General features: G+C 40.6%; 1 protein-coding gene across 1 annotated transcript in view; it reads right to left on the reverse strand.

The window, feature by feature from the left end:
- Positions 1–5086: 5086 nt before the first annotated feature.
- RB1 (retinoblastoma 1) overlaps positions 5087–17575 on the reverse strand; it is a gene marked incomplete at its 5' end in the record, with an annotated part of 29681 nt that continues 17192 nt past the window's right edge. Inside the window, 7 exons of the mRNA XM_010155303.1 lie at positions 5087–5191; positions 13675–13877; positions 14096–14172; positions 14250–14281; positions 14370–14426; positions 15144–15260; positions 15895–15982. Coding sequence (XP_010153605.1) covers positions 5087–5191; positions 13675–13877; positions 14096–14172; positions 14250–14281; positions 14370–14426; positions 15144–15260; positions 15895–15982 — 679 coding nt within the window. The remainder of the gene's footprint in view (positions 5192–13674; positions 13878–14095; positions 14173–14249; positions 14282–14369; positions 14427–15143; positions 15261–15894; positions 15983–17575) is intronic.

The raw sequence follows: 17575 nt of genomic DNA on the forward strand, positions 1-17575 counted from the left end.
AAAATGCACAACCCCCCCCATGCGTGGAAAGCCTATGCATTTTCCATATGCCACTAGCAAATCCAAAAATCAGAGCGATCCAAAATTCAGAAGCCAGATACGCATCTCTGATGCCTTGGGGCATCTCTCTCTGCAGAGACTGTTTAATATCAGACTGCCCCCCCAAAAGGCGCCGAGTCTGAAGCCCTTAATGTCACTGCTGGGCTGTGTTTCTCCTCTCCCCGAGCTGGGCAAAGCTGATGCTCGGTTGAGTGACAACTCGTTAATCAATGCCTCTGCATTACAGCAGCGAGCGCTGCGGTACCTCCCCCTGGTAAGGAGAAGCTGCTCTTCCTGACATTACAGGAGTACCGTTGGGGGGGGGGGGAATAATCCGTGATTTAAAAGCAGAACAAGCAGATAAAGTCACGTGTATGGGTACATCGCTCTAAACCAGACTTGCCTTGGTGTATTAATGAGCCTGGGGAGGTACGAAGAGCAGCTCCCTGTGCCTTGCACTCACTCTCCCGGGCAGCGGCTTCTGCTTTTTGCAACAGCGCCTAACTTTCCGAACACTGAACAGCTGGACATCCCAAAACTGTTTGAGGAAGCTTTACGTTTTTTATTAAACATACTTCAAACAAGGCAAAACAACACAAACACCCCCACACCACACACGCAAACAGTCAAAAAGAGCAATTCTGCAATGCAGAGAATCTGACCGTTACTTGAGAAATTCCTGATCTGACTGATTCAGAAGAGGGGGAGTGAGGTTGTACCTCCCACAACAAGCTCATATACAGCCAAGCTACCAGCTGTCCAGGAGTGGATGAGGTTTTCTCCACCTTTTCCAGTTCTGCAACAAGATTATCCTGGAAAGCTGTGGATGGAGCAGCGCTGTCGCTGGTACATTCCTGAACAGCCGCAGTCCTTCCCTCTGCTCCTGCCTTTGACACCAACTCTTCTGCCTCTCTGGTAAGAACTCATGCCAAAATTTAAATCTAGATGAGGAGTAACCATACATAAGCATCTCACATAAAAAAAGGCTTATGTTGCCAGAGGTCCCGAGCATCTGAAAGTGTTGCACCCAGCAATCCCTAAAAGTACATTATTTTTACTCGTATGTCTGTGCAAGGGGGGGAATCGGAGTTCAGTTTTAGAATCAAAACTTTAAAATTTATTCTTTGTAGTCAGGTTTCTTCACCTATGGAGTGCAGATACTGGACGCTCACCATTAAAATAACTGCAGTGAAAATGTAGTTGATTCCAAGTATATTTTTTTTTTTTTAATCTAAACCAAAGCAGGCAGCCACGAAGAGCTAGGTAATTCACCAGCAGTTTCCAAAGACAAGGAAAAACCCCAAACTTTCTATCAACACCTCCGATTTACCTCAACCTATCATTCCTTTAAAATACTTCTCATTTTATACTTATTGACATTTTAATTTCTGGCTTTCACAGGAACAGAAATCAAGTCAAAATTTGTCTCACTCAGTATACGTGTCTTTGATATTTAAAGAAACACCAAGTCAAGTAAGTCTGCACATTCTTCATCCAAATAGGGGATACTCCAGACAGGTAAGAAATCCTTAACTGGAATCAACCTCCAAACTTTTAATCCTTAAGAAAGTAACCTCAGTCACAGAACTGCAGAGATGGAAAACAAGCTCATGAGATCACGTAGAGGATGGGAGCAGCTGTACCGGATCAGACCCCAAACATTCAGCTAATCTACAATCCTGCCTCCAACCGTGACCAAGGCTGGATGCCAGGGGAAGAAGGTAACAGCAGGAGAGGCACACAAGGCTTTCTCTCCTCCTTCACCAGCTGTACCTCAGGACTTCCTGGGTCGGGCGTGTTTGCGTGTTCAGCAACACTAAAAATTTGAAAATCCCATTTGAGCACAGTATCCTCTAACATTGCTTATTCTTCCATGTTATTTTCTAGGACTTTTATCAGGGAGAAGCAATGTGTTTATGCTTCTCCAGCAGTAAATGCAGTATAATAGGGTTCTTGCACCTGGGCAGACCTGTAAATCCTGAAAAGTTCCCTTTTTTGCTAGACTATTATCATTTACACCTAGGGGTTATACTGACATTTGAGCATCACTGACACCATGAAACAGGATACATTACAAAAGGTAAGGCAGAACAATTCTGAACCTCCAAGCTGTAAATGCTCGGGCTGCATTTGTTACCCAATTATCAGAGTGCTCATAAATTGTATAAATACAATTAAACGATTGTCTAAACACAACTGCCAGTCGCTGAATCAGCACATTTTCAGAAGGTACTCAACAGGGCTCATTTAAGATGAACGCGAATGCAGAAAGCCACGCTTGCAGAGCCTAATACTTCTCCATCCAACTTCTTGCAGAAGTTCGTTCTAACCCGCTAATTCTGCTTTGATATTGAAGCAATTTGTAGCCTTTCACATTTATCACCTCCCCCCATCCAGTTCCTGCTACAACTGCTTATAAAGCATGCCCATGTTTTCCTGGAGAAAACTGAACCTAGCACAAAATTAAAACAAACAAGAAGAACCCTGCACACACCATTTGGTCTCCTATAAAACCTATCATTTTGCTGGAAGACTGTGAATTCCAGAACTGAGCATTTAATTCTAAATTATTTTTTCTAGTTAACAAGCAGTCTGTCCTCTCTATTTATAACAAAACCAAAAGCTGTCCTGCACCACAAAGTTTTCTACAGTTTAAACATGAGAATCGAACCGCAAGCAAGAATGGAGGAAAGCCTCTAACAAGAAGTTCCTGTCTTTTTAGGAAGAGGTAAAAGAATACTTTTCCACACACATGAAGAGTTGCCTTAACTCCACCTTTTTTAAACAGTGAGTTGCTGCCTTAAATTCTGAAATAACAATGCTCATAACAGGAGGCATCCAAAATTAACGCTGTTATTTTTGGAATAACATTGTGTGTGTATCTCACACGAGAACAATTGTGTCTAGGTTAACTCTGCTGCTTTTCCAAAAAAAGGGAAGTCAGTAGTTGCAAGTCCTCACCCTTCTGTAAAATTATGCAACACCAGATCTACTACTTCTCGGAAGTTTGCCCTGGTAAGCAGGTTTTTAAAGCAGCTGTTAACGTGATAAAACCTGAAGACACTTCTGGTCACTAAGGAGTGATACTGGATTACAAAAAAAATTACCATTCAACACAGAATCAAGAACTACATTTGACTGAAGTCGAAAGCATCTATAATAAAACTTCAGTGCTTTTATGAAGTAAGGAGAAAAGTACCCACAGCACTGCAGGTATTTGTCAATGGAGAAATTTGTTAAATATATAGCGAAACATGGCAAAAAAAAAAAAAAAGGAGAGAAGACAGATGGTGAAGCAAGTACCAAAATATCTGCCTTTTCAGCCCAAACAAAAATACCTCTAATGAAACCAAATCGAAAATTCTTAGTCTATTTGTTTGCTCAAGTTATTTAACACTTCTTATGTGTGAAAAACTTTACCATTTATACTGCAGGCCCACACTGTGTTTCACATGTTCCTGTGGTTGGGTAGGTGTGGGGGGAAAAAAAAAAAAATTAGCAGCTTTTCTGTCCAGATAAGATCTGCAAGTTCCTCTGAGCGGCTGGTGGGTGCAGCAGGCATCGACAGAGCGTGCCAAGCACAGGCTCTGTCCCAGGCAGGCTAACTCCAGAATGGGAAGGACAGGGTGATGCCAGTTCAGGTACTTACCCAAGCCAGGTTCAGACTAGGCACAGCCTAACTGGCTAAGCCTGAAGTCTCTGTTCAGGGGTTCAGGAGAACGCCATGCACGCAGGTCCAGGCGTTAGTGGCACAGCGCTCCGCTGCACCACAGGCACTTCCCAGCCTGCGCCTAACCCATTCAGACAGGCAAACCCAACCCAAAAGAAAAAAAAAACCTAGAGGGATTACTCTGGAGGATGGTGAGCACTATGCCTACTCAACAGCTGTAAACAAGGGGATCCCCATCCCTGACAAGGGGATTTTTATTACTGTATACACTCAGCGATACAAACACATAATTGAAACACCTTACATTTATACAGTACAAAAGCCAGCACAAAAGCACTTCTTCGGCCTACAAAAAAAACCCCAACCAAAATAAGAAACATGCGTTTATGCATGCAACAACTTAAAGAAAAGGCAGCAGGCAGAGAGACAAAAACCCACTTCCAGTGACATGTAATTTGGTGTTTTGAGTTTGACAAAATACTGTTATCCCCTTAAGAGCTTGAAAATTGAGCACAGAGCTGGGGAAAGCAAAAAAAAAAAAAAGAAACAAAACACAAACCTACCACATCAGAATGATTGTTTGGCACCTGCTTCGCTTCCTAACAGAAGTGAATTCTATCTTCCACAGAAAAGTTAACGATGGAGCGGCTCAAATGACACAGCAATAAGGTAAGAAAGAGCAGTAAAAGCTTAGGACAGTTATTCAGGGCTGTGGCTCAGGTAAAATAAGCAAGACAAAAACCCAAACTAAACCATAACTTCATTCCACCCATTTCACTGGTTTTGTTTGATGGCAAAGACTTACAAAACGATGAAGTCAGGGAGCATAATCCCATCCAAGGAAGAAGCAGCAGTAATACAGCTGCAGAATTTAACCCAAGCGTTTTCTCTTTTTGTATTTAAGGACCCTGCCACATTAAAGTTGCCCCAGTTCAGCAACTTTTTTGTAAAATTAAAGAACTGCAAGTATATCTCCCTGAACTCTAATATATTTTTCTTCCTCGTGGGCAACCTTTAAAAATTCCTACAAGTATCTGCAATGCCAATATGACAAGGCTGGAGGATGAAGTTTAAACTATCTAGAAACAGAGTAGGACTAAAATGAAAATCCTACAGCCGTAGCATCAACACCAAAACACTGTACAACATGAACTTGAAAAGCAAGCATTCCCAGAAAAATTTCACTATTTTTTGTTAAAATGTTACTAATAATCAGAGCAACCTTAAGAAAAAAAAGACCAAAAAAATTACATCAAGTCTTATTTCTGTGACTAACTCTGTACTTGGAAGCAGTGTAGAGACAGGCAAGATAGCTTTATACTGCACCAACAGAGCTGCAAGCTCCACTGAGCAAAAGCTCTAACACCCAGCTCCCTATTACAGCCGAAAATCTATTTCCAGAGACACGGTGACACATTCTCCGCTGCTGCTGCCACGCTGGTAACAGTACGACCTCCCGGTGAACAGAAACCACAACAGTGACTGTAAGCGGGATATACAGCACAACCAGCCACCTAAACCAAAACTGGGCAGAATTAGCTACCTCTTGGTAGTGCCCCCTTAATGACGTAAGGGAGGGGGAAAACGCAGTTATGAAGACTAGTATTACGGATATGATTCACTTTTTAACCTTAACAGAGACAAACATCACACATCTAGTTTAGGTTTGTCATGGAGACAGATGCTCTCTGCAGTCTGTGGAGAGAGGTAACTTCAGAAAGTGAATAATCCCATTGTAACACACCTATTTAAGATAAACAGAATTAATTGCTTTCTGGAAGTGAGGCTCTGTCTCGAGTATAGAGGTAACCTAAATACCTAAGTTAGTCTAGCAACTTAGGACTCATACACCCTTAATATGAGAAACTCTAAAGCAGTAGATGAAGCAGAGAAAAACTTAAATCCTTAACCAAAAATGGCATCCAAATTTCACAGAATGAAAACTCTGCATAGCTGCTGTGTCTTAGGTAATCCCTCTGGTCGTGCCTGTACTTGAATCAAAATAGCATCTTAAGGGTTGGGCTGACTTGCTATACCTGCAACAGATAAATCCACTAATAAATACTGTGCTAACATAACCAATATCTCACAACCCCAGTGAGTGTTCTGTACGCTTAGTGGGTGCCTAACCAAGAAGCGAACACGTTGCCAGCACAGACAAAAGCAGGAAACGCAGGACCTTGGCTGTAAAGAGTTCTGGTTTCTCTTCCAGTAGCCCAGAGGATTTGCTGGGGTGGCAACACCCAAGCACGAATAACAGCGTGAGTCATCTTCACGATAAACAGGAGCGGCAGGGAAGATTTTCAAAGTGATGGTGCAGACAGTGAAGACTATAATTTCGTATTCTTCCTGGTTTTTCAATTTGCCTTCGGCTGTTAAGGCAAATAAAAGTTTCAAGCTTCAAAAAGCGCAGCTTGATTTCTATAAAAGGAAACTCTTCAGGAGCAGTAGAAAGGCATGGGAGAAAGACTCTTCAATATCTTATCGGTGCATTTATTAAAAAGTGTGAGTATATATATGCTCAAACTAAAAAAAGCATATAAAACATATACATGTGTATATGACACTATATGGTATATCCAAAAACACCCAAAAAGCAACTATCCAGACTTCTAAGGATGTGCCTTGTATCATAAAGGCAAAATCATAGACAGTTTAAAAAAAAAACAAAAACAGCAAACACAACCCAACAAAACCCACACATGTAGCAGAACCAGTAATGATCCTTTAGCACTATCACGCCAAGCAGCAGTGGTGGCAGTGACCTCTCTCTCATCACACGTACTTCTGGAACACGCTCATGATGCAAGAAGAAATATATATTTAGTATGTACAGACAGAAAAACCTCAAATCAATTCTCAGTTCCTTCTTTACGGTCAAAGCCGCACCCTCCTAATGTAACTTTTTTGAAAGGAGCATGGTGAGCATGTGAAATGGCATAGTCTGCACGCCTTTCAGAAAAACCCTAGAAAATTCCACATTCGAAATGGTCATCCATAGCAATCTCCACGCTGAGAGAGAATACTCGGTGCCTAAAATCATAGGTTTGGATTGGAAGGGACCTTAAAGCCCATCTAGTTCCAACCCCCCTGCCATGGGCAGGGACACCTTCCACTAGACCAGGTTGCTCAAAGCCTCGTCCAGCTTGGCCTTGAACACTCCCAGGGATGGGGCATCCACAGCTTCTCTGGGCAACCTGTTCCAGTGCCTCACCACCCTCTCTGGAAAGAACTTCTTCCTGATAGCTAATCTAAACCTCCCCACTTTCAATTTAAAACCATTACCCCTTGTCCTGTCACTACAGGCCCTTGTAAAAACTCCCCCCCAGCTTCCTTGTAGCCCCTTCAGGTACTGGAAGGCTGCAATAAGGTCTCCCTGGAGCCTTCTCTTCTCCAGGCTGAACAAGCCCAACTCTCTCAGCCTGTCCCCATAGCAGAGGTGCTCCAGCCCTCTGAGCATCTTCGTGGCCTCCTCTGGACTTGCTCCAACCGGTCGATATCCTTCTGATGGATCCAGAAGATCACAGGAGCTGGGTGACTGATGCCCGCAATTGCTGAGGTGCCTGCCTTCACACCAGTGAAGCCCCGTAGGTGGTTCATACCCTGCCAGTGAGCACACCTGCATGTGCTGTCGTTCTGGATAAGCTGCGCACTTTTTTTGTGCATATGGCTGTCCCTCATTCACAAATTAGGTACTCCTATATTTAAGAAAAGGGAAAATTTTGCTGGTATGAAAGGAGTATGGCTGCCATACACTAGCTTTTCTATGAGAAATGGGCTGCTGTGCAGAAACACGTATGACTCCTGGGGCCCAGAGGGGAGAGTAAGGGAAAGCGTGACTCATTTGCCAGTGCTGAAGTCACTCAGGTGGTTGAACCCACGACTACGTCTGTAGTCGGTAACACAACGAGCCATGGCATGTCCTAAGGCCTTGAGGGCAAGTGGCAAATCACAGCTTGCACCCACACAACTAAACTTTCCCCACTTCTAATCCATACCAGCCGTTGAATATAGTCCCCGAGCAACATCATGCCCTAAATCCTGCCTAGGCATTGTCTGGAGGAGTGCTGACAAATGCCAAAACATGCCAAGGAACACGTTACCGACAAAACGCCCCCGGTGGCTGTGGGGCAATACTCAAGCCTGAACTATTGTCCCTTTGAGCCTAGTAGTGCACATGCAACCCAAAAACCTGGTGTCCTTGCTGCCTGGCCTTACTTGGCTGCCTAACAACAAGGTTTTGGAGTCATTCTTCTCATACAGAAGTAAATCATTTATCTAGTAACTTATTGCATAAAAATGTTGATGGTATGACCACTCCTACTTTGTCCAGTTTTAAAACAAATGACTTAAAGATGTCAAAATCAAAAACAGGACTTCAAACTACACCTACCTGCAGAAGAGGTGTAGGACTTCAGGCATAAACCTAATAGAAAACACTACTGCAAAGGATACACACCACAAGAAAACATACTAACTCCCCTTCCTAGATGTTCAATTCCTCCTTACCAGGAGCACAGAAACCTAATTTTAAATTGTATGCTGCATCCAAGGAAATAGGCACTAAGCACTCTAGTACAGCGAGTTCCACAGCAACTGTGTCCTTGTACAATCAGGCTAGGATGCTGGATAGTTAAGCTTCTCCTGTAACAAATACTAAGGAGTACTTGCTTTCCCCTACCTGGATTTATCCTTTATCCTTAAGTAAATCTTAAACATCCCCATTTAATATTTTTCCCTTACTGCACAATCAAAGTAGGTCTGCTGTTATTCCAGTTCAGTGAGTTTGTCATATCAATGCAATAAAATACACTCTTTGGGAATACGTGGTTTTCCCCAGGAAGGTATTTCTGCCACACTGACCTTCCTAATTTAAAACCAGCAGAAGTCTTTGGTGTGGGGTAAGGTATCCGAGTATAAACATTAACTGCATGGTTGACAACCCCTTACTGCAAACACTGAGTTATGTTAAATCAATGATACATGATAAAACAGTAATGCAGATTTCACTGCAGATGTTTAATTGACAACAGAAACCACAGAGAAGCAGCTACTGGTGAAGGAAAACCTTTACAGAGCACAGTTTCGGCAAGCCTACGTGGAAGGAGTTACAGACACAGTGAAATACACTTGCTTACTTTTGATCATATTTTAACTATTAAGAGAAGGAGCCTTGGAGAGCCATCTTTATCTTCCATCAGTCACTGACACTCCAAACCACACTAAAACTCTAAATGGCAACACATACTGATACTGGTGTTCCTTCTTCCTTTGACAAATACAAACACCAATTAAGACATGAGGTGTTAAAGAGCAATACACCCAAAGAAGGCTGCAGTGTAATGCACCGCTTGGCTTCAACATCTGTTTGTCTACCATGCAAACACCAAAAAAACAGTTGAAGCTAGCAGACCGCAACAGACCGTGAAGGAACTCTCTTTAGCCTGCCACAGTGCACCTTCCCATTCTGTTCAGTTTGCTGTTGTGGGGTTGTAGAAGGCAACACCACTGCCTCTCGTTCCTGTTAATAGCGAAAGCTACCAGGTAACCTTTTAAAACTGCCCCCGTGCAAGGAACACCCCTTGGACTACTAGCGCTCATAGGGGTGAGTTAACAACACAACATCTTACCCTCTGTAGAGCTCACCAGAAAAGCACGGCCATGCTTCTTTCTGTAACCCGCCTTACCGTGCTGGCATGAATTACCTTATCTTTGGACAAGGTTGCTGTCAGTCTGCAACTCCAGTGCAGAAGAACAAGACCCCTTCACTACCCCAGTCCTGGGCAACTGAAGCTTGATGGAGCAGAAGGGCTTTGCACATCTCATCTCTGGCCCAACAAAGGCTGGCTTGCAGAAAAAGTATTTTGTAGTGCGGCCCAAACTATTTTAAGCATGACAAATGTGATGATTTAGAATATGTGTATGCTCCACGGTCTTCATCTAAATTACATGTGAAAAGGTATTTTTGCAGGAAGCACGTTCCCTAAGCAGCAATGTGAAAGCAATCTAGTACCTTGCTTGTTCCTCCCCGTTCACAGCTTATGAGCAGAGTACAAGCTGAGAGACAGGAGAATACAACTGGATTGCCTTGCAGATACAGACAACAAAGATGGATACTCCATAGTGTTCACTTTCTTCAATGACACAGCACAAAAAAACCCCCAACAAAACCCAAACCTGTCACATTGTTCCCAGAAACATTTCAGATGTTATAGATAATACACTCTTAAAACAGACTGTGAAAATTGATAGACTTTGTATTTTATTTGCTTGCTCTGAAAACCTGCTCTTCCTTGTTTCTTAACACACTGCAGCAAGCTGAGACACTCTAAGGGAAATTCAGGCATTCTGAAATTTGTTCACACAACCTTCATCTGAGATACTCAAAATTATTAGTCTTTTTCTGGCCACAAGAGAGATCAATTTAACAGAATTATGTCAAAGGCTCAGCATGAATTCCCAGGCTGGCAGGTAAGAAGCTATCCCCTTCATAGGGAACACATTTTAACTCTGCCAGGGTTTAAATCACATTTATATCAATATGAGAAAAATGAAGCAAAGGCTATAGGGACCTTCATTTTTGAATCTACAGCAGTTTCAGTTCCCTTTATTTCAAGTTACAAAATTAAAATAGTGCCCAAAATACTGTAGTGAGATGAAACACACAAGTGTTCTACAGTGAAGAAAGAATACTGTATGGTGTATTTCTATTTTGCCAATAAAAATTATGTAGCATTATTAACATATTCTAAACTGATCTCCACATAATCTTCATCTGGAAGCATTATAACCTCACTGGTAGACAACATTTGAGTGGATAATCTCCCCTCAGCGTTCAGTAAGTATTTAATGAAGAGGCAGTATTTTCCACATGATTGATTTAGTACAGACACTTGCCCCTTTTCAAAATTAAGAATTATTGAGAAGAAATCAACTTTTCTTTTTCTGGCTATAGTTTTTTTTGTTAAAAGAAAGCATGACCTAGAAAAGCTTAATCTCCTTCCTAAAGTACAGATGACTAAATCAGCTAGCTATGCAATAAACATATTCACAATGACTAGCAAAGGAGTGATATATTATCTTCAAATACCAGTAAGGAACAGAATCCTTCACATTCATTCGATATAACTTCCAAAGTCAGATAAAGGTCACATGCACTTAATTTTTTCCTCACAAAAGCTCTGTGACAAGTAAAACTCCAATAAATTCAAGCTACTCTGTATTCAGTTGCTCAGTCCCTTTAAATCTCATATTCAAGTCCTGCTTCCTAAAGCAGTCAGGAGAATGAGGAAGCTCTGGATAAAGAGACCTGACTTTCCAAAGAGCAGAGAAGCCTTATAATGAAATGTACTACCTGTGGGGGAAGGTAAGCACTAAACAAAAGTACATGGCAAATAATTGGGGAATCACAGTTGCATTATACAAATATTTGTAAATAAATATTCTTATTTCAAGCTAGATATTTTTTGCATAAGCTTCATTCATTCCACGCTTTTCTTAATTTTTCTTCACTTTAACACTTTCCAGAAAAAAAAAATTCTCTAACCATATTAGGAAACTTGAACCTTCTTGAGATTGCACATTTTTTGAATTACCAGTGTGCGATTGAACGACGACAATCAGGGAATTTTTTTAAAAATTAACCCAAAGCAATCACTTATGATGAGATTTTATAACTAAGCAGCAGTCATCTGCCTTTTCTGTCCTCCTTTATCAAGCATTTGAAGGTTGAGATGTTTACTGGCATGAACTACACTTCTCTAATTGCCTCCCCCTTCCTGAGGGAATTACTAATCAAGCAGACACTTTATAAACCTTGTACACTATTACATGGAGACAATATCCAGGTAATAAACTGCAGAAGAACACGGTAAACCACTCCTTCGTTCACTAGCTGAACCTTTCAGGGACACCTGACCTCAACAGCCTTACAAGTCAGCCACAGAAGCATTTTCTCCCACTGCTAATAAGTTACACCTCTCAGACTCAACCGGCCAGTATTTAGATGGCACAGGTGGATTTTCTGCACTAGAGGCCTCACGGCTATATGTTTCTATAAGCAGCCTTACAATGTACACGCCTCATGTCCTTCACTGTAGTGACCCGGAGACTCAGCAAGACATTTTACTACAGATAACATTTCACTACTTCTCCTGAGCCAACACTACGCAGGTTGTTGCTCACAGCTCCCAGCCTTTCCCATACAGGCAGCTGGAGGAGGCAATGGAGGCCTGTACGCAGGCTCCAACTGCCCAGAGCTGCCTGCTACAGCCTCCCTCAGCTCTTGAGGGAACCCTGCTGTGCCCGGTAGTGACAAGCCCGGCGTGACTGCAGACTGTCCTGCGCCTGGGGACATGCAAGATGTGACACAGTGGTCAGTGAAGCAGAAGGGTCCTTGGATACGTGCGCTGCACATTGCTTTTTATCCCCTCCACTGTGCTCCACTCTGCATCTCTTACTGGCACCTTGTAGGTCCCTTCCAGCTGAACTACTATTAACGCTTAAAACAGCTATATAAGCCACCCCAAAACACTACCAAATATGTACCTCTGGCAACTCAAGAGGACAGACCCAGTACATTAAAATGCATTCAAACAGAGCACTCTGAAAACCTGAAATAATCCTTTACTTGCTGTTGACATTATAATCTGTTTCACAAAAGCTACACCCGTAATTTTTGAAAACACGATGCTTTCCATTTTCCAGTCTGAAAGCGCAAGTCCAAATCATGCAGTGTTTGAATTAGTGGGTAGAAACTGGTAGATACGGCTTATCATTGATTGGTCTGCAAGCTGACTTTGCTTTTTTCCCAGCAAACTGGTTTGCTGAAGGTAGCTGTAGCCACTTTTTGCTTATAAAGAGTCAAACTTGGGTATCTGTACCTCTGCCTTTTGTTCTCAGAATGTTACAACTCTCAAATAAGCACTTTTTATATGCCTGCAAGCTTCTTAAAATACTGCTGCCTCTTGAAATACTGCCTCGTTTCCCCTGTTTCTGTAGGCTCTGCTTAAAGGCCCCCAAGCTCAAGCGCTTTCAGGTAGCCTTATTCAAAGAATGGGAAATCCATGAAGAAATTCATACAGCAGTGTAGAGGCTACCTGCGTTTCCCAATGTGTGTTCTCAGAATCCAGGAATATAACTCCACTGCCTGGAAAAGTATCATCCATACTAGAAAACTGTTGACTTTTCACTCCGAAGTCACATACAAACTAAAACACAGATTAGTCTGAAAAGAGAACTTGCTTCATGACTGACTATCCCATTAGCTATGGCATCCATGTTTTTTTAACTTCCCAGAACCGTAAAATATGGGATGGGTTCTTAAAACAGTCGCTTTGTGTGTCTCTGGTCAAAATTAGCAGTCTTTATAGCCTCTTGTTTTGTGGCATTAACAGCATATTTTTGTTTTACAAGTGACATACAATATAAAGAAACAACATTTGATTTACTGAGATCCAGCCTAAAAAAACCAAACCCAACCTCCCAGCATTTTGTTTTCATGGCATCCGAAAATAGTAAAGTGACTGAAGCGCAAAGGACGAACCAAATCAATATTTTAAGTACTATTAACAAACACATCAGATGCACAGAACTAAGGCTCTGTTGCCAAGTCGAACAGCAACTGGATAAAAATTAACTTACAAATAAAAGCATAGAATTTATTGCCTTGTTGTTGGCAGCAAAATACCATTTAAGGGTATTACCCTTAAGATTCATGCCAGACTAGTAAGGTGATGTTGGCTTACAATCACATAAATCAGCAGAGCTATGTCAACTTCTTCCTCTGATATACTGCTTCTTTTCAAAACCTGAAGACATGCCAAAACTAATCCTGTTTTGCTCTTGTAATTGATTTTGCTAGAAATAAATCTCAGCAAGACCACAACCTATTCCACAGACTTGGGTACGATTTCCTAGATATGCACATTATACAAGAACAAATACTACTTTAAAGCATTACTTACAGACTGCCAAGCGAGAGACTCCATAATTCGATGTTCACAGCGTTCTAGATGCTTTATCATTTCCCTTGTTAGGCTTGGCTCCGCTTTAATAAAGCTTTCAATCACTTTGTAGAAGTCAAAAGCTTTTAAATCGAATACATTAAGAATCCATGGGAAAGATAAGTCTGTTTCCGCACTGGTACCATCACTTTGTGAAGCATTTCCTGCAGGAAAAACGGACCAAAATTATCAAGAGTACTACATTCTTTCACTTTTGTGGGGTTTTTTTTCCCTTTTTGTATTTATTGAATCATTGCTAGTTCAGAAATTTCAGTGAGCACTTTTTTTGCTTTTTGCTATTTACTGTATTTTATGTATTAGAACAAATGGCAATATTTATCTGTAAAGAACAAAGCTATTTAGGACTTCAGGTTCAACTTACTGCCATATGTAGCCATGACAACTTCAACAGCACATGCCAGAAGAGATGTGTGGAAGATGTTATCATTCAGAAGTTTGCTAAGGAGAAAGAAAGTTATTAATACTTGTCCTAACACTCAAATAGCAGACTTCAGTAACAAGTTAGAGGCACATACCTGAAATTCTGGACTGAGAGGCGCTCTTCCTCCTGAAATATATCAATCAAACCAAACTTGTGAATACACCTAGTGTTTGTAAATGCAATACCAGTACTAAACTACCAGTACTAAACTTACCGACTTTAGCATAGACTCCATTACTCTGTAATACAGACGTACTCCAAGCTTGTATCTCTGTTAGAAAAGAAAAAAATCAAGAACCTTACAAGAAGTTTTAACAGACTACAACAGGCAGACTCTCATGTTTTAACAATTCAGAACATTTCTGTTCTTGGAAGAGCCACTTTAAAGAAGTCCCCAGTTTCAGTTGCCAACAGCACTGGAGAGGCCTCGAAGGCTACTAAGGTTTGTAGCTACCACAACTATACCAAGACTTAATCAGGTGTTGATTCACAGCAAACAGGATAAAAAGCACAGCTGAGAGACAGCAGACTGTGGAGTACAAACTTGGCTGGATTTGTTTTCCAAAATCCTTGTTGAAAGCACAGCTGGCCTACCAATTTCATAAGGAAGTGAGTCACCTTCTGCAGTTTTAGACTGTTACCTTAATGAATGCAAGTACTTGGTTCACTAAATGTATTTTGCCCAGCAATTTTCCCATTCTTCATTAAAGTATTCCCAACATATTTGTACGCAGTTCCTATGGCTCCTTATATATTACGAATAATTTGTTGAATCCTATCTTTACACGCTTTAGGAAACAAAAATCCCTCTCCATTCCTCAAGTTGAAAAGAATGCTGTTGCTTTGTACCGTTACTGATCTGCACTGAAGGAGGACAGTCAGTAAGTCAGGTCTCACATTTGCTAGTACCAACAGGGTTCACATGAGCAATACCAATGTGAGACCAACAGGGTTCACATGAGCAATACTCAACCAAAATGCTAGTTACCTGTGAGCCAATTTCAGCACATCCCTGTCCAACCGCTTCAGCAAATTTCTTTTTGAAGATGTGGGCAAGAGTTTCCACTCTTTTCAGGATACTATCCTTAGGGTTCACTGTGCAATTCTAATAAAGGAGGAGGGCAGGGGAAGGAAAGGCAAAGAAAGGACATTTTACTTCAAATACGTTTTAATGGTTCAATCACGAGTCCTGCTTCACTTCGTAACATTTCTCAATCAGCTCATCAGCATAAATAAAAGTGGAGTATTTAAAAACACAGAATCATTGTATACATTCAACAATTTCCAGTCACTGCAACTTTGTGTCTCGCATACAACTAGCTGCAACCAAGCCAACTAATATGACAGTAGTACCATCAATGTTAATGTCTTTAAAGTTTGAAATACACTTGAGTTGCTGAATATGTATATAAGATACTCCAAGCACATCCTCCTCCTCTTCTTTGCCTCCCTTTTATATCCCCTTCCTTTTCCATCTGACACATACCTAAATAAACTTTAATATTTAGTGCAGTAACAAAAATATTTAAGAACTTGCAAGGTTCCAGTACACGTAAATTAGAAGTGCTTTCTAAATTGAGCTGTTATATTTAAACCATCCTAATTAAAATGTACTTCTTCAAAAAATGGTTGTTAATAAAGGAGTTTCCCAAAACACGTGCATCAGGTCTACAAGTGTATAAAGTTACTTGAGCAATAATTCCAAGAATCTTTCACAAATCTTCCTTCTAGTTACTTACATTGAAATACATGATGAGAGTATCTGATGGTGTATCAGTTGCAGAGTTCAAAATCATAATCAGTTGCTGAATGTTATTCATTGCAGCTCTGGAAATATACAATGAAATGCATAATAAACATTAAGGTCGGTTTGACAGTTTCCAGAAACGGAACAGCAATTCTACAAATAAAAAAACCCAACAACTACGTAATAATTTTAGTTCTCACTCTGGTTATCAAAAACCTGATGGAAAAAACTGCTGTATTGTGTAAACCTTTGTGAATTCTAATATTATTACGTAATCATCTATTCGTTAGAATGATGATACTCCATAAGCAAGTAACCAAAACCATAAATTAAGTAATAATCTCTAACAACCACTTTTAAAAGCAGTAAGATGGTAGAATTGCAATCCCTGTACATGAAAATACTCAGTTAAATCAAGCAACTCCCAAACAAAACAAAACCAAACCACTCCTTTGGCTGTTGTACAAAAAGAATGCGAAAGACTGGTGAATGAAGACACCCGTTGTGTTTCAGTCATCCGTTCACAAGTGGAATAACAAAGTTGTATTAACATACAGCAGCCACAAGAAAATACAGCCTTTTTAACACAGATGCTTTGAAAAAAATCTATCTTTCAGAGGCAGGGCTGTCAACATTCCTATTGGCAATGGCATGAGAATGCAGAATCTTCCCTCTCCTTGGATCTGAACCCAAGCCACAGTTACTTAAATTCTTAATATAATGCAAATTCCTTCTATTTCCAATAGAAAGACTACAGTTTCTGTACTCCTTATTCTACCTGCTGTTTCTGTAGGTAGGTTAGAAGGACCTTAGATGTAAACTCTTCTTAATGTTTACAGCACTGTGTGTGGGGAAATGGACATTAAATACATTTTTCACTCTTCCCAAGAAATACAAACAGTGCCTTCTTAAAATGAAGAAGGAAAAAACCCTTTATGTTCTAGATGAAAAGTAGATAAAAATATGAATAGTTACGAATAGTAGATGAAAAATATTAATAAAGCTTTATTAATTCAGATATACTGAAGTATTGAAGAATGCCTCCATATACAGTATTATTGGCATTATTTCAAAGGTACGATTAAAAACCAAAGAAAAACCACTGACATCAAAACTATTTGTATCTCTACTTACGGTGAGTGTGTATGTCTCTGAAGAAAGCATTTTCAGTTTCTCTGCTACAACTGAAATCCTCATGACAAACATTTTTTATGACTTTCAGAAAGATCACTGTTGTAAGGTAACAGAACATGGCCTCTTCTCAAATAGTATATAGGATCACAAGATGACTGAAATACCTCCAGATGGGGAGATAAAAATAATAATGATCTTATCACACAGGACAAGAAGATATGTGGATGTGCTAGCATCTAAAAACAGCCCACACTTCCAACTTCTGGGGATATCATGTATTGTTCTGCCTTTATTATTTGCACGTACATACAGAACTAATGATATATCCAGTATGTCCATAAGTACTAATATGGCCTGGGGTTTTTTTAAACTTACTTCAAGTTGTGCATTAAGCAACAGCATTAAGTTTCTATTCTTTTGGAAAGGTTAGTGTATTAATTTCTCTCCTAACATCTCAGTTTGATTCTTCCACAGATATTGCCACTGTCTGAATTTTTTACTGTGGTTTTGGTTTGGTTTTTTTGTGGTTTGTTGGTTGG

This window comes from Eurypyga helias, unplaced genomic scaffold (genome assembly GCF_000690775.1).
Source record: "Eurypyga helias isolate BGI_N326 unplaced genomic scaffold, ASM69077v1 scaffold12527, whole genome shotgun sequence".
Lineage (NCBI taxonomy): Eukaryota > Metazoa > Chordata > Aves > Eurypygiformes > Eurypygidae > Eurypyga > Eurypyga helias.